This window comes from Haliotis rubra, unplaced genomic scaffold, assembly GCF_003918875.1.
Source record: "Haliotis rubra isolate DU_JTF1 unplaced genomic scaffold, ASM391887v1 Scf55, whole genome shotgun sequence".
NCBI lineage: Eukaryota > Metazoa > Mollusca > Gastropoda > Lepetellida > Haliotidae > Haliotis > Haliotis rubra.
In genome coordinates, this window is record NW_025767246.1 from 1,572,239 (window position 1) to 1,590,954 (window position 18,716).

Consider the following 18,716-nt stretch of genomic DNA (forward strand, 5'->3'; position numbering starts at 1 on the left):
TCAACAGCATGAGCATCAATCTGCGTAATTGGGATACGACATGTGTCAGCGAGCCTGAGCCCCCGATCCCGTTAGTCGCCTCTTACAACAAGCATGGGTTAGTGAAGATCAGTTCTAACACGGATCTTCACGGGTCTCGTGTGTGAGAGAGAAAGTCCTGATGAAAGTATGTGCTAGACAAGATCTTGAAATATGGGATGGTGATTTACAGGGCTGTGAGGGTCGTGATATATAGGCTGTGGTTAGTACGGTCGTGATTAGGTCGTTATAGATAGCGTGGTGATAGGGCTGTGACAGACGGGGTCGTGGTAGATGTTGTCGTGATATGTAGGGTCGGGTTCGACTGGGTCGTAATGAATGAGATCGTGACACATAAGGTCGTCACTGGGTAGTCGGAGTGTCATGAACGACGTGGTTTCTAGTGTTATGATAGATAGTGTCATGATTGACGATGTCGTGATAGACGGGTCACGAAAAACGGTGTCATGGTAGAATGGGCCATGGTAGGCAGTGTCATGGTAGAATGGGCCATGGTAGGCAGTGTCATGGTAGAATGAGCCATGGTAGGCAGTGTCATGGTAGAATGAGCCATGGTAGGCAGTGTCATGGTAGAATGGGTCATGGTAGGCAGTGTCATGGTAGAATGGGCCATGGTAGGCAGTGTCATGGTAGAATGGGCCATGGTAGGCAGTGTCATGGTAGAATGGGCCATGGTAGGCAGTGTCATGGTAGAATGGGCCATGGTAGGCAGTGTCATGGTAGAATGGGTCATGATAGGCAGTGTCATGGTAGAATGGGCCATGGTAGGCAGTGTCATGGTAGAATGAGCCATGGTAGGCAGTGTCATGGTAGAATGGGCCATGGTAGGCAGTGTCATGGTAGAATGGGCCATGGTAGGCAGTGTCATGGTAGAATGGGCCATGGTAGGCAGTGTCATGGTAGAATGAGCCATGGTAGGCAGTGTCATGGTAGAATGGGCCATGGTAGACAGTGTCATGGTAGAATGAGCCATGGTAGGCAGTGTCATGGTAGAATGGGCCATGGTAGGCAGTGTCATGGTAGAATGGGTCTTGATAGGCAGTGTCATGATAGAATAGGTCATGAGAGATGACGTTTGGTATAAAAGGCCACTACATACGGCGTCATGGTAGAATTGATCTCGATAGACATGCGCACATTATGCAAAAATAGAACACGTCATTTATCCCGTGTAGAACACGTTCCGCCACCAGAAGGAACCCCTACACCAGCTGAATCAAGACACTCCAGCATCGTTGACAGTAATGCTCTGCATCCATCACAGAACCCATGAGCAGAAAACACTTTTACCGTTACATAATGCGATACAAAATTGTCAACTCTGGAACGAAGTTATTAAGTCGTATTAAGAGGCCTCAGCTAAATGTAACAGTAACGTTCAAGGTCTATTATTGCGATTAAGAAATTTCGTTTTAATAAACCGGCGCATCCAGACACACCCACGCAAAACCATAGCGGTATATTTTGGAATTCCCTGCATGAAGAATACGATATACATTACCGTTTGCATAAGTTAGTATTCATGATGTAAGTGCATGCTGCAAAGAGGGCCATTCATTGATTAAACACAAATGTCAATACCTCAGAACACCTGCAGAGCGTTAAATACACAATCTCCACGTAAGGCATACACATCCTGCCTATATTTTGCCCCAAATAGAAAACTCTGATAATTGTATTCTGGTTAAATTGGTAATTATTACCACAACTGCAATGCCCTGTTCACATAAATTTACACGGTATATTCACATTCAATGCATACAATGACAAAATAGAGAAGAAAACCAACGAAGCGTATGGCACTTATTTTGCTCTCCATTTTGTTTTCTTAGTAGAAGTGCATACTCGCTTAAAAAATCTTTAAGTGACATGATAAGTGAAAGCGACGTCATCAATTAACATAAATTTACAAAAATTGTATCTTACACGTTAAAAACAGTGTCCATATTAATTCGTTTTAGATATATGATAAGGGCTATTACTGACAAAGATTTACAGTTTCACATCCTGCCACATCGAAGGTTTGGATCCTGTTAACAAAAACTAATATTAAAATGGTTTAAGGCACTAGTGCTAAATCAATTTTGAGTGGGGGAGTTTAGTTTTACGCCGCTGTTAGCAATATTCCAGCAACATCACGGCGGACACCAGAAATGGGCTTCACACATTGTACCCATGTAAGGAATCGAACCCGGGTCTTCGGCGTGACGAGTTAACGCTTTAACCACTAGGCTACCCCACAGCCCCTATCAGTTTTGACATGAGTCGAATCGATGGTGCTTTTGTGTAAGGTTTCACGCCTTGTATAAAGAGTACTTCACAAATGATGCATAGCAAAAACAGTAAAGGGGCAGCTCCTACAGACAGTTTCATTATATACTGCTCAAGCTTTGCTAAGAATATTTCTATCACGTAGAATCGGCGTTAAGAGTCAATATAAAGCTGTACTGACTCACTGTATTAAAAATCGGATGAGTGCGCAGATGTGTTGTAATCTGTCCACAAACAAGCCTGGAGATAAACGGAGTCGTGGACGTTGCTATTTCGTGCGATGACGTCGACGATACATGTGCGATGCTGCGTGCGAGGACGTTGTTTGCAATGGCATTCTGTATGATAACGTTGTGTACGATGATGCTGACGCTGCATGCGATGACGTTGTGGACGATGACGCTGTCTACGATGACGTGTTTTGACGTTACTTGCTATGACGTTGTGTACGATGACGGTGCATGCGATGACATTGTGGACGATGACGCTGTTTACGATGACATATGTGTTTTGACGTTACTTGCTATGACGTTGACTGCGATAACATTGTGTAAGATGACGTTGGATACCATAACGTCGCGCATTATGCTGTCGTGTACGATAAGCCAAGACCTCCTAAGGCGAATACACCACTGTATATGGAAGCCATTGTGGCCACTCAATGCCCATAATCACCAACAAGCAAAATTACATCTTCAATTACTCATTCGATATCGACCGAACCTCTTCACCACTTTCAATCAAATATCTTTCGCCGCAATTAGCTGTACAGAGTTACCTCCCTTAAACATGCCGTTATGGCTAAAATACTTTATAAGTGAACCAAACTCACTCATAAAGGGGAGGGGTGGGGTGGGATAGTGGATAAAGCGTTGGTCCATCACGCCGAACACCCGGGCTCGATTCCCCACATAGGTACAGTGTGTAAAGCCCATTTCTGGTATCCCTCGCCGTGATATTGCTGGAATATTGCTAAAAGGGCGTAAAACCACACTCACTCGCTGACTCACTCACACATGGGTTGAAATGACCAAACAATGTCAGATAATATGTCTTCAACGCGGATTTATAGTTATTACTGTATCACATATGTTACTTTGAATATCACATCGAGAGCATGAGTGCATGAAACATCGATTTATTCTGGGTTTCTCACCTGTAATATCGAACAATACTCCCTAATTACCATACCTGTGTTCGCCTTGATACAGGTGAGCATGCAGCAATGACATCATGTCTCTTATTAGCGCTCTTATTAATAAAATCGACGTATTTTGTTCAGGTGCTGATTAGAGACCTGCAACAATTTAAGATAATCAGTTCTTTTTGGTGTGAGGCATGAGCCTGGCGTTGAAAGGTACAGGTGTTAATTAGCTTCATCACCTGTCTTCATCACCTGGAGTCCGGATCCACAGGGTGGGGTTGGGGATTACAGAGGCTGTGAATGCTTCAATATGTGTCAGTTTCACTTCTGTATCATCCTTAACCAGCTTCCACTACCATAGCCATCCCTTGAAATAACATCACTTCACTGTTTCCCATGTACTATTGGTAGTCTTGTGGGTAGAGCGTCCGCTCGTCACGCCGAAGACACGGGTTCGGTTCCCGACTGAGTACAATGTGTGAAGCCCATTTCTGGTGTCCCCCGCCGTGATATTGTTGGAACTTTGCTAAAAGCGGAGTCAAACCCAACTCAGTCACTCACCCATGCATTTTTCGTACCGCTCACACAGTTAAGAGGACGCGGTGGATCGGGAGTTTTCTATTTCATGTTCGAGCACTTATATTTATACTGATTGATGTTTTAAAAATAAACATTAGTAAGTGAATATTAATTTAACCTGCTTCTGTAACACGAACGTGTGTTAACCGTCCTTTCATCACACTGATGCCGCTGTGAGTAGATGGACTCTGCCTGAGGGAACACAACACAAGCAGGACACAGGTTAACACATAATTCTGAAGACGTGGGGGTGCGCTCCTGTCCACCCCACTCTTCAACACGCAAGCAAGCACGCACACGGGCATACCTACGTCCTCATGCAAACGCTTATATACACGGAGATGTACATTCATGCACACGAACATACACACGATAATATACACAAACACTCACACACACACACACACACACACACACACACGCACGCACCCACGTGCATGCACGCACACACTGACATCCACAGTTACAAATTCAGCACAATTATTAAACACCTGATATTCTTGGTTATTAGACGATTACTTCCCTTCGCTTTTAAGATGATGACTTCCCAATGTGTGTGTGAACCGACTTACCCATACAGTCATGTCTCTTACAGTCTGGGACCGTACAGTAGTGGTTAGAGTGTACGCCCGGAGAGCGGAAGGTCGCGGGTTCGATCCCCGACCGCGTCATACCAAAAGACGTTAAAATATGGTACTTGTTGGTCCCTGCCTGGCGCTCGGCATTAACGGGTACAACAAGGACTGGTCGGCTCGGAGTCAGTATAATGTGTCTGAGTGGGATATTCATGCTTCACTGCGGCATGGTATCTCAGTGGGTTAGCACTATAAAACCAGCTTCAGTCTGGGCTAGTACAAGCAGCCGCACATACACACGCATGCACGTCGTCATATGAGCGAAATATTCTCAAGCACGACGTTAACCCCAATTTCACCTCACCTCACCTCACCTCACCTCACCTCACCTCTGAATTTCGATATCATCAAACAGTAACCAGCAAGCAATCTTTTGTACCAATTGGCCTTTTATCTCTTACAACGTTCTCTTCAACATCACCTTGATCAAAGGATTCCATCTTCATCTTTTGTTTGCATAACATTGCACCAGTGGTAAAGAGTGTTTCCGTTAACTTACTTTCATATCCTTGTCACTTGTGTACGGTATGTATACATGTTTTGCGTCAAAGGCTTATGTCATGGATAAATACTTTAGTAAAATGGTAGATCGACATACAGTAGACATCAGATCCAATGGTTGACATAAAAAAATAACATTTTATTCATTGCAGTAGATACTTAATCAATGTTTATAGCAACAGCTGGATACTGGAGGCTGGAGACTGGGAGATGGAGGATGGAGGATAGAGACTGGAGATTAGAGGCTGGAGATTGGAGATTGGAGGCTGGAGGCTCGAGGCTGGAGACTGGAGACTGGAGGATGGAGGATGGAGGATGGAGACTGGAGGCTGGAAACTAGAGGCTGGAGACTGGGCGCTGGAAGCTGGAGACTGGAGACTAGTGGTTAAACGGTTCGCTCGTCACGCCGAAGACCCGAGTTTGATTTCCAACTTTGGTATGCGTGAAGTCCTTTCTGGTTCCCCCGCCGTGATGTTACTGGATTATTGCTAAAAGAGGCGAAAATAGTTTTCACTCACAATGATTTTCAGAAATGATTCCAAGGACATATTATAGGTTGTGATAATTACCCCCCAACAAACCATGTCGCATCGTGTCACTGTGTCCATTATGTAACTGGGTGTTTCTGCTGAATAAGCTCCTAAACGCGTGAGTCAGATAATATATCTGCTCACCGGAAACATTAGATGATTAGACAGCAGGCCATTCGCCGACCAAATGGAATATGCCACGAATTTGACGGAACACTTGCCGGCTTTGCCTACTTCAAGCACAACCGTGACACCGTGGCATCTAATCGAACGTGCCTGGAATTCAACCGCAATGTTTCTTTTCGGAGACGGTATTGAACTGACAGGAATTTATCTAGCTGTTTTTTCGGCTATAAACTAGACTGTATCTTATTTTATCACGCGTCCCTTATACAGAATTTCAATTTCCTCGTCAATTGCTAATTACTACATATGTACCGGAAAGATTGGATGGTGGCAGCTTTGTAGGAGAACTGTTGGAACCTTGATGTAAAATACGCCATTTAAATAGGCCGTAGACTGAATATTTCATCCCAAAAGTAGTTTGTTTTTAGTTTGCATGTGTTCCTCATTTTGTACAAAGCTGATGAACAGCCTGAAAAACAGATTCCAAATTCCTCGTCATTGACCCCTCGACATGAGGTGCTAGAGCAGGGCTTCAGACAGACAACATGGACGAACTGGTTGTAACAACTTGACAGAGAACCAGGGGGAACTGACTAATAATTTGACAGAGTACCAGGGGTGAACAGCTGGATATTATAAATTGACTGAGAACCAGGGTGATCCTAACCTGTCAACCCGTAACCTATCAACCTGTCTACTTATTGGTCCAAAGTCTTTGCTTACATTCCATGTTGTCCGAAGCAAGTAATATATTACGAGGCAGATAAAGTGTGTAGCGATGACCAAATTTTTTAAAATCTATCATATGAACTGGTTGTAAAAGCAATACATTTTGAGGCATGATAGTATTGGCAGCAGATTCTAAAAATGTTCTTTTGATCTGGTACTATTCCATACTTTCGGTTGTGAAAAAGTGTCTGTTTAGTAAGAAGCAAAATTATATTTAAAGTATAATTTCGATTTTCCTTTAATCCAAATAGAATGATTTGTGGAGTGAACTTAATCCTTATTCCAGCATCAGACATGAGCCACTCTTCAACTTTCTTCCAAAATCTATTTATCAAATTACAATCCCCAAAAAGGTGACAAATGGTTTCATTTGAAGTATTACAATAGCTGCACAGTGATGAGTCATGTTCTGTGTTGGATATAGGTAACATTGAGAAGAGATGGTACAATTTAGGCAAGAGAAGTGATTTCAGTATTGTGTTTCCCAATGGAGTTAATGTCCGGAGTGACCAGATTGTCATTAAATTTAATATGTTTTGTAGTTTATCATTATAATTTATTTTCTACCATTACATCAACGTCTACATCCAAGTCTATTCCAAGCAAATTAAAGCTCTTTACCCATTCAAGATTCCATTTGTTACATAGTTTATGTTTTGATCTCTTTTTAGATCCAATCCATATAATTTTACTTTTTCCAATGTTAACTTTAAGTCCCGAAAACCTAGCAAAGAAAGTTAGTTCAAATATTGTTTTATATAAAGATTTTTCAGTTCCATCCAGAATAATAGTTGTGTCGTCAGCAAATTGTGAGAGAATATATTCAATATTTCCAATTCTTACACCCTTAATATTTTTGTTATTTCTCAGCATAATGGCAAGGATTTCTACACACAGTAAGAAAATGTATGGTGATAATGGGTCGCCTTGTCGACAGCCACGTGATATTGGAAAGAAATGAGTCGCAAATCCATTCACAAGGATACAAGATTTTATATCTTTGTAGAGTATGTTTATCCATTTTTTAATTACTGGGCCAAAATTGAAAAAAACTTTATCAATATATTTCCAATCAACTGTATCAAAGGCTTTTTCAAAGTCTACTTGAAGAAGCAAGCCTGGAATTTGATAGTTTTCAGTGTAATGCGTGATGTCATTACGTCTGCCAATAATCTCACGCTATCAGCTGCTTCCATTATACTGTTTACCTGTTAAACCAACTGTATCCAGTGTGTTAGATGTTGAACAGTATTGTTATAGTCTTACCTTATATCTGTTAACGTTCAGTTGAGGGTGTGGTATGCTAGTTACGACATTTAGACTGGGCGTCAAGAGGACTTTGGAAGTTTCTGGAATACTCTGGAAGCCTCTACAGGACCCCGGAAGCCTCTACGAGACTCTGAAAGCTTCTACAGCACTCTGGAAGCCTCTACAGGACTCTGGAAGCCTCTACAGGAATCTGGAAGTCTCTACAGGACTCTGGAAGCCTCTATAGGAATGTGAAGCCTCTACAAGACTCTGGAAGCCTCTACAGGAATCTCGAAGTATCTACAGGACTCCGGACGTCTCTATAGGACTGTGAAGCCTCTGCAGGACTCTGGAAGTCTCTACAGGATTATGAAGCCTCTACAGGACTCTGGAAGCCTCTACAGGACTGTGAAGCCTCTACAGGACTCAGGAAGCCTGTACAGGACTGTGAAGCCTCTACAGGACTGTGAAACCTCTACAGGACTCTGAAACCTCTACAGGACTCTGGAAGCCTCTACAGGAATCTCGAAGTATCTACAGGACTCCGGACGTCTCTATAGGACTGTGAAGCCTCTGCAGGACTCTGGAAGTCTCTACAGGATTATGAAGCCTCTACAGGACTCTGGAAGCCTCTACAGGACTCAGGAAGCCTGTACAAGACTGTGAAGCCTCTACAGGACTGTGAAACCTCTACAGGACTCTGGAAATCTCTACAGGACTCTTAAAGCCTCTACAGGACTCCGGACGCCTCTAGAGCACTCTGGAAGCATCTACAGGACCCCGTAAGCCTCTAGAGCAACACGTCTGTGCCTGAATATTCGACGTTAGCCAAGCTTTTCCATACAAATATATACTGGTGCATGGACTTGCCTCATCTCTCATTACATCAATGCCAGCTGTTTGTAATGCAAATATTCTAATGCTCCACCTTGAATATCAAACCGATTTTGGTTGGTTTGTTTAACGCTGAATTAATTTTTGTTCAAAAATTATTTTTTTTCAACAAATATATCTTTCAAAATAGGTTGCACGTATTCAAGAGAATATTCAGAAGATACATAACAGAAACACAAACAAACTGAATGCTTCACAATAATTTCTAGCTTGGAGTGATATGTTTCGATGCTTACACTATCGATCACTGGTTTTCCCGGCCCCGACTCTACAACATGTCTGGAGATGGACTTAAAGCAATGATGAAGTTAGTTGATCCCTGATCTTCAATATATGCCTGTCTCAACAGGATTCATCTTTCAGTTTACAGGATCCAACAACCGTTTTCCGTCAAAATCCCTGTGAACTAATACGTTAAACCGCACTTCCGACCAGCAGAGACATCTAGCAACATCAGTCATATACCTGACTGGTTCATGGCCAGGAATGTCTGATGCTAATCGTCTCATGTGAAGAATTGATGTGTTGGCAAACGATGACAATTGAGTTACTGCATTGCTGCTTCCGTGCAGGTTAATTGAAGACGGATTAAACGCTGCTGGGGATGCATGACGATTGGTTATGGCGTCCATATTACTCAATTTGGGGGGTATTTGGGAAACCGTCAGTCCACATGCATCAGTCACTTGTCCGTGTTCATTCCACGACCTGAGATGCGAGGCGGTTAGAGCGCCCATACGTGAGTGGATAGCCTGAGTCTGATAGGGTCACAGTGTATGGATCTGATTACGCTAGCCTATTACTGAGCTTTTATTATTGCCGGGAGAATGCGATATCGATAAGTGTTTCTGTTATACATTCGTTGTGGGAAATGCGAATTGCACGGGAGTTTGACTTCAATGGTTTCTAATTTGATACTTCTTTTCATAATTCCATTTCAATATCATGCTTGAAATGATATATCAAATGTATTGATACAACGTAATAGAATGAATACATTAATAAAATAAACAGAATTAAAGCTGCCCTGCCAAGTCCACCCTTGCCCTGGTACCCACAACCGTCCATACATAATCCCTTGCCCTGCCCTGCCCTGCCCTGTCCTGCCCTGCCCTGCCCTGCCTGCCCTGCCCTGCCCTGCCCTGCCCTGCCCTGAAACAAGACACCACCCATCAACCATCCCATTCCACCCCTGGACTACTCTGTCACCAAACCCATCCCTGCCCCGCCACCAAACCCGACCATCCACCAGCCCGGAACACTACCCAATTACTACTTATTTTTAATTCCAACTTTTATCTGCACCTACAGGATGGTTGTCTGTGGTGTTTTTCTCCACTCCAAGCCACACACGATGATCACGATCAAATGCTAACGTAAAAGAGACGCAGTTGGAGGCAGTTGTGCATAAAATCAATCAGAGATAGCGAAATATTTATGACTTCACGCCATTCAGCACGTAACGAGTGGAAATAACATCACATTTCTCCTTATGACTGATTCTTCAAACCGAATAAAACACAGTTGGGTTTTATTGATGATGTAATGTCTCCATTATTTCCCACTGACACGGACATTGTGTAATACTGACCTTCCATTTGCGATTTAGATATAATAGTGATGTAAGTATTACGGTATCGTAGGGGCTATCGTACTGCGTGTTTCTGTGTATAACTACGATATATCGTAGTATGTCATAGAAGAGCTACATGGACAGTGCATCGTTTACGGGACGTCTTTGAAAAGAGTGAGAGAGACAGAAAGATAGGCAGAGACAATGACATGGAGAGAGAGAGAGAGGCAGTAAGACACAGAGAGAGACACGGGGAGAGAGGGACAGGCAGGGGGGAGGCAGAAGGAGACAAAGGCAGGGAGGGAGAGACAGGAAGAGACAGACTGACAGCGAGATAGACAGAGACAATGACAGGGAGATATAGAGAGAGACAGTAGGACAGAGAGAGGGAGAGTCAGAGACAATGACAGAGAGAGACGGGCAGAAAGAATCGGACAGACAGGGGGAGGCAGAAAGAGAGAAAGGGACAGGTAGGGGGAGGCAGAAAGAGAGAAAGGGACAGATAGGGGGAGGTAGAAACAGACAAAGACAGAGAGGGAAGGACAGGCAGAGAGAGGGGAGCGAGACAGAGACAGACACACACACAGAGACAGACAGAGAGAAAGGACAGGCAGGGGGAGGTAGAAACAGACAAAGACACACAGAGAGAGACAAACACAGAGAAAGGGACAGGCAGGGGGAGGTAGAAGGAGACAAAGACAGAGAGGGAGAGACAGGCAGCGACAGAGAGAAACAGAAAAACACAGAAAGATAGTGAGGAAGGAGACAAAGTGAGAGCGACAGTCTTTTTCATATATTTAATGCGGATATGGGCTCCCTAATATTGCGTTGTACTAAAACGCAGTACTATTAAAGATATATCACGGTGGCCCGTAAATAATCGATTACGGACTAGCCAGTCCAGTGGTTGATATTGCGACCAATGATACACGCCTTCGGGTCATGATGACGGTCACACTATTAACCAGGTCACCGTCCGATTAATAGAGTCGTCTCTTTCGACCAGCAAAAGCTGTTGGCGGCCATTTTAAACCCAGAATCACCAGGTTGGAAAAGTGCTCTCGAATACGGTTTAACACCAGTTTTGGCTTTTAGAAATATTCCAGATATATCATGCCGGAAAACACTAGAAATGAGTTCAGCACTCAGAAATGATCCCGGATCTTCGGCGTGACGAGCGACCACTATGACCACTAGGCTACCCCACCGATTTGCTCTTACAAGAAGGAATGAGTATCGGATGTTTAAACCAAAAAAGCAACTACCACTATTAGTTTATTAAGACAGTGACCACAGCCATGCTCTTTGCACTTAATACTCAGGACACTGAATTCTTCATCCACTTGTGTACCTCACCGACTCACATCGTTACAGACTCGTGAAGATCCGGGTTAGAATTGATCTTCAGGACCCATCCTTGTCGTCAGAGGCGACTAACGGGATCGGGTGGTCAGGCTCGCTGATTTGATTGAATTGACACATGTCATCGTATCCCAACTGCGTAGATCGATGCTCATGCTGTTGATCACTGGACTGTCTGATCCAGACGCGATTATTTACAGACCGCCGCCATATAGCTGGTATATTGCTGTGTGCAGCCTTAAACAACAAGCCAACCAAACTGTTACAATGTACAAGTGTCGATACAATATAGGGCACACAGGACGAACTCTGAAACAGGACTAACTGAGATGCATCTCCTTGTTCCAACCGGCATCCTCCCTCCCTCCCTCCCGGTGATGCAACCTCTCGTATTCACCAGAGCATCTGTTTATACTCCGAGCGAGTTATTTGGGAAAGAGCATATTTTATTGGGAACACGTCCGTGGCCTCTTTTCGTCTGCGGTTTTGGTTCTTGATAGGATTATTGTGTTATTGTGTTATTGTACACGTGTGTACGCTGACAATGAAATTGTAGTGTTTGATGCAGTAGAAGTGGTTTGGATAATGTCCAGAGGGAATCCAGTTGGTTGTGATGCAAATCGTCCCCGAACTGGTTGGGTCATCGCCCTGAACATCGACAGCAGTGATGAGAATCTAGACATGTCTGTTAGAATATATGTACAACAATGGAGGGATTGTGGACACAACGGTGGAGAGAATATAGACGCATTTATTGGAATAAAGATACAACGGTGGTGTACATGTGCACAGAGACACATTTATATGGATATAGAGACAACAACGGTGAGAATATAGACACAGCAACTGTGAGAATACATATATGAGAATAAAGATACAACGGTGGTGTGAAGACTTGTTCCCAACTTGGGTATGTGTGAGGTCCATTTCTATTTCCCCGCCGTGATGTTACTGGATTATTGCTAAAAGCGGCGTAAAATAGTATTCACTTACAATGATTTTCAGAAATGATTCCAAGGACATATTATAGGTTGTGATAATTACCCCCAACAAACCATGTCGCATCGTGTCACTGTGTCCATTATGTAACTGGGTGTTTCTGCTGAATAAGCTCCTAAACGCGTGAGTCAGATAATATATCTGCTCACCGGAAACATTAGATGATTAGACAGCAGGCCATTCGCCGACCAAATGGAATATGCCACGAATTTGACAGAACACTTGCCTGCTTTGCCTACTTCAAGCACAACCGTGACACCGCGGCATCTAATCGAACGTGCCTGGAATTCAACCTCAATGTTTCTTTTCGGAGAAGGTATTGAACTGACAGGAATTTGTCTAGCTCACTTTTTTATTATAAACGAGACTGTATCTTTTTTATCACGCATCCCTTATACAGAATTTCAATTTCCTCGTCAATTGCTAATTACTGCATATGTACAGGAAAGATTGGGAGGCGGACTTTGTAGGAGAACTGTTGGAACCTTGATGTAAAATACGCCATTTAAATAAGCCGTACACTGTATATTTCACCCAAAAAGTAGTTTGATTTTAGTTTGCATGTGTTCCTCATTTCGTACACAGCTGATGAACAGCCTGAAAAACAGATTCCAAATTCTTCTTCATCGACCCTTTCGGCATGAGGTGCTGGAGCAGGGCTTCCGACAGAGAACCAGGGCAAACTGGTTGTAATAATTTAACAGAGAACCAGGGCGAACCGGCTGTAATAACTTGACAGAGAAGCAGGGCAAACTGGCTGTAATAACTTGACAGAGAACAACGGCCAACTGGTTGTAACAACTTGACAGAGAACCGGGGCAAACCGGCTGTAATAACTTGACAGAGAACCAGTGCGAACCGGCTGTAATAACTTAACAGAGAAGCAGGGCAAACTGGCTGTAATAACTTGACAGAGAGCAACGGCCAACTGGTTGTAACAACTTGACAGAGAACCGGGGCAAACTGGCTGTAATAACTTGACAGAGAACCGTGGCAAACTGGCTGTAACAACTTGACAGAGAACCAGAGCAAACTGGCTCTAATAACGTGACAGAGAACAACGGCCAACTGGTAGTAACAACTTGACAGAGAACCAGGGCAAACTGGCTCTTATAACTTGACAGAGAACAACGGCCAGCTGGTTGTAATAACTTGACAGAAAACCAGTTTGTGAACTGGCTGTAATAACTTGATAGAGAACCGGGGTGAACTGGACATAATAACTTGAACCTGTCTACCCGTAATGTATTAACCTGTCTACCTATTATATCACCATTACTATATATAATGTCAACATGACTACCTGTAATATAATTCTGTCTACTTGTAATATCTCATAGAGTCTACATGTAAGGCCAGTAATCTTCACACTGACAGCTACTTCCGTAATACTGTCTGCCTGCTGACCCAACTGTATCCAGTGTGTTAGATGTTGAACAGTATTGTAATAGGTTTACCTTATGTCTGTTAACATTCAGTTCGGGGTGTGGTGTGCTAGTTACGACATTTGGACTGGGTATCAAGAGGTTTGAGAGGCCTGTAGAGAGCCGTGGAAGCCTCTATATGACTCTGGAAGCTTCTAAAGCCACACTTATGTGCCTGGATATTAGACTCTAGCCGAGCCTTTCCATATGAATATTTACTGGTGCATTGGTTTGCCTCGGTAGTCTCTCATTACATCCAAACCAGCAGTCTGTAAACATCGTAATGCTCCACCTTGAATATCCAACCGATTTTGTTGGTTTGTTGATTAAGTCAGCAATATTCCAGCTACATGGCGGTGGTCTGTATATAATCGATTCTCGACCAGACAATCCTGTGATTAACAGCATGAGCATCTATCTACGCAACTGGGACCGAAGGCATGTGTCAACCAAGTCAGCGAGCCTGAACCCCCGATCCCGTTAGTTGCCCCTAACGACAAGCATGGGTTACTGAAGATCAATTCTAACCCGGATCTTCACGTGTTCCAGCCGAAGCCTGGTTGGGAGGCTTGTCCACTTTTACAGCATCTGCTGGTACCAATGTTGCTCCTTTGCAGACATGTCTATTCATTTGGAAACCAAGCTTAATTCTAATCAATTGTTAATTGAAGTCAAGTTACCCTTAATTCATCTTCGTACTGATTTCTGGATTAAAATGGCATTTCCATTTAGAAATCGACACGTAAAACATGAACGAATGTATCTTTCAATATTTCATGGGAATATTCAGAAGATGCATCACAGAAACACAAACAAACTGAATGCTTCACAATAATTTCTAGCTAGAAGTGATATGAATCGATGCTTACACTATCGATCACTGGTTTTCCCGGCCCCGACTCTGCAACATGGCTGGAGATGGACTTAAAGCAATGATGAAGTCAGTTGATCCCTGATGACGAATGTATGCCTGTTTCAACAACATTCATCTTACAATTTACGGGATCCAACAACCGTTTTCCCTCAAAATCTCCCTGCAAACATTTCCTTGTGAACTAATACGTTAAACCGCACTTCCGACCAGCACGTCTAGCAACATCAGTCATATACCTGACTGCTTCGTGGTCAGGAATGTCTGATGCTAACCGTCTCTCGTGAAGAATTGATGTGTTGGCAAACGATGACAATTGAGATACTGCATTGCTGCTCCCGTGCAGGTTAATCGAGGCCGGATTAAACGCTGCTGGGGACGCATGACGATTGGTTATGGCGTCCACAAATAAAATAAATAGAATTAAAGCTGCCCCGCCCAGTACACCCGTGCCCTGGCACCCAAAACCGTCCATGCATAATCCCTTGCCCTGTCCTGTTTGCCCTGCCCTGTTTGCCCTGCCCTGCGTTGCCCTGCCCTGCCCTGCCCTGCCCTGCCCTGCCCTGCCCTGCCCTGCCCTGCCCTGCCCTGCCCTGCCCTGCCCTGCCCTGCCCTGCCCTGCCCTGCCCTGTAATGCATCTCCTTGTTCCACCCGGCATCCTCCCTCCCTCCTTCCCGAAGATGCAACCTCTCGTATTCACCAGAGCATCTGTTTAAACTCCGAGCGAGTTATTTGGGAAAGAGCATATTTTATTGGGAACACATCCGTGGTCTGTTTTCGTCTGCGGTTTAGCTTCGAGATAGCATTATTGTGTTATTGTACACGTGTGTACGCTGACAAGGAAATTGTAGTGTTTGATGCAGGAGAAGTGGTTTGGATAATGTCTAGTGGGAATCCAGTTGGTTGTGATGCAAATCGTCCCCGAACTGGTTCGGTCATCGCCCTGAACAACGACCGGACCAGAAATGGGCTTCACAAATTGTACCCATGTGGGGAATCGAAATCGGATTTTCGGCGTGACGAGCGAACGCTTTAGCCACTAGACTATTCCACCTCCCCTTATATGAATACAGACACAACAGCGGTGAGAAAAAAGACACAACAGCGGTGAGAATACAGACACATTCATGAGAATACAAACATAACAGTAGCGAGAATGCAGACACACGAGAATATGTACATGAAAGTGATGAAAATATAGACTAAACAGAGGTTAGGAAATAGACACAGTTGTGAGAATATAAGTCAAAAGTAGTGAGAACATTGACCCATTTATGACAATGACATTTATCTTCTCATGTTTCACATGTTAACCAATCACATCCACTTCACTCACTTACTCACTCACTCACATGTCACTCACATGTTAACCAACCTTCACATCACCTCACTCTTCACATGTTAACCAACCTTCACATGTTAACCAACATGTTGTTAACTTCACTTTATGTTAACTTCACATGTTAACCAACCTTCACATATTCACAAAGGTCATACGAGTTTTAAGCTTGCCATTCCTATGCATCTCTACTTTACAAAGACAGTCTTTCCTTTTTATTGGATTTTACCCAAACATTATACACCTTATAGACGTTACTGGGCTGACAACAATCGCAAAAAACACTTCAAACAGGCCACAACAAAGTTCTGTGATTTACCAGTAGCTCTAACACACAGACAGTGCCTGAAGTCCGACCAGATATACATGTACCCCTGTTTGGAGAAAGCTGTTGCAAAATCGATACAGATTGTCTTTCTGGTACCTGTTAAAATGCAGATCGAGTTCCCTCCTTACGCAGGATCTCCTCGTATAGGTTTTGTGTTGATATTGTTACAGGTTTTAATACATCGGGGAAATGTTTTTCGCGAAAACTGTTAAATCCTGATAAAAACTTGCTGACAGATGCCTGTGGATTCCGGATGAATCGGGTGAAAAAAAAGATATATTCAACTAACTGAGGGGGAACAAATAGCGAGTGTATATCGTACGAAAAACCTTGAGGCATTATCCTACTCAGCCTTCTTCACACAGACGCAGGTAATATATAAACCCACGTAACACGGGTAATATTTCAATTCACGTAACAGGTAATATATAAACTCACGAAACACAGGCAATATTTGAACTCACGTAACACGGATAATATATAAACTCACGTAACACAGGTAATAGAATATATAAATTCACGTAACACAGGTAATATTTGAACTCACGTAACACGGGTATTATTTGAACTCACGTAACACAGGTAATATAAAAACTCACGTAACACAGGTAATATATAAACTCACGTAACACAGGCAATATATAAACTCACGTAACCCAGGCAATATATAAACTCACGTAACACAGGTAATATAAAAACTCACGTAACACAGGTAATATATAAACTCACGTAACACAGGCAATATATAAACTCACGTAACACGGGTAATATATACATTCACGTAACACAGGTAATATATAAACTCACGTAACACGGGTAATATGTAAACTCACGTAACACGGGTAATACAGCTAATTCAACAACATACGTAACACAGGTAACGTGTAACTAACTGATTGGCATTCGTGAAGGTGGTAAATAGATAAGAATAACAATTCTGGTTTATCACAGTTGGCAACATTTTCGATGTAGATTTTACACACCCTCATCCAACTGGAGTGACTTCAACAAAAATATGCATTTTATGTTGTAACAAGCAGAAGGTTAACGTTAACAAAAGCAGGAAAAGTGTAACAAGAAGTACACAGATAATTGGATGAAGCCAGAAGTACAGTCAGAATGACAAATAGCACATACAGGCACTGACGTGGGATTAAAGTAAGCGTAAGGATTAAAGGGATGAAACAAACTGATTGGTTACTAATTGAAAAATTCTATTGCTTGATTAGATCTTCACAAACAGACTTGATGTGGACCATTGATCTCAGTTGACCACGACAGATTTCTATACCTTCAGAGGTTTGGTTCAGAGGAGTTGAACTTTGTCATTCTGAATTGGATGACCAGGAAACCTTTGCCGGTGGTCTGAGAGGGCTGGTGTGCTGTCTGCTTTGCTGTTTTAGCCTCATGTCCTCTGATATGGATACCTACTGGACGAGTCGCCAGAGTCACAATTAATCTTCTTGGGTAGTTGAGAGGGTCGTAGGGGAGGGGATACTTGTTGCAGCCCAATCCAAAAGGACCAGACCGGAATCCGCCTAAAATCTACCCTATCCTACTTTGAAAAGACTTCTCATTAAATTAGTGGATAAGTTAAACACCAAGTAAGTACCAATATCATTTTCACTGGTTCCCCATCCCTTTGAACTGTCTCTAAACTAATGACTGAAACCCTTTTTCAAAGAGAAATCCCCAGAAGGAGTGTCTTTCTGATATCGGTCAGGAATGTGTGTCTGGAGTGTCTGTCAGAAAGGCCGTCAGGAGTATCTGACAGATGATTCTCATTTAGATACATTATTATTATTATTATTATAATAGGATATTTATATAGCGCACATATCCACGCAACTAGTACATGCTCAAGGCATTCTTATAACCAACTCAACTCTGTGGGGAGTATTCAACTCGTGCAGCCTGTTAGGCGCAGCCTCATCTTTACGAGGTATCCATTTGCAGCTGGGTGGACTGGGACACATAGTCACGGTATTTTGTCCAATGCTGTTGTACGTTACTTTACCCGCAACTAGGTGTCTGCACGTGTTCGTGTGTCCACCATCTGGTCATCTACCATCGGATGAGTGGGTTCTTTAAAAGGCACGGGGTTGTGTACTGCACGCTAGGGG

The 18,716-nt window shown here is 43.2% G+C and overlaps 2 protein-coding genes across 2 annotated transcripts; one reads left to right on the top strand and one right to left on the bottom strand.

Annotated features, from left to right (window-relative positions):
* Positions 1–257: 257 nt before the first annotated feature.
* LOC124253703 (histidine-rich glycoprotein-like) lies at positions 258–4,617 on the bottom strand. Its single transcript, XM_046687514.1, has 3 exons — positions 4,606–4,617; positions 4,171–4,225; positions 258–1,069 (listed from the first exon to the last, which is right to left on the bottom strand). Exons 1-3 carry the CDS (start codon positions 4,615–4,617, stop codon positions 258–260), a joined length of 879 nt encoding a protein of 292 aa, XP_046543470.1.
* Positions 4,618–10,672: 6,055 nt separating this feature from the next.
* LOC124253704 (octapeptide-repeat protein T2-like) lies at positions 10,673–11,023 on the top strand. The gene has a single exon (XM_046687515.1). The coding sequence runs from the start codon at positions 10,673–10,675 to the stop codon at positions 11,021–11,023; it is 351 nt and encodes a 116-aa protein (XP_046543471.1).
* The last annotated feature ends 7,693 nt before the right edge of the window (positions 11,024–18,716 follow it).

Coding starts and splice junctions, on each gene's coding strand:
- LOC124253703 (XM_046687514.1), bottom strand. Junction 1,070..4,170: donor TGAAAGGACGGTTAACACAC/GTTCGTGTTACA, acceptor CTGCCTATCAAG/ACCCATTCTACCATGACACT.
- LOC124253704 (XM_046687515.1), top strand. CDS start 10,673: ATGACAGAGAGAGACGGGCAGAAAGAATCGGACAGACAGGGGGAGGCA.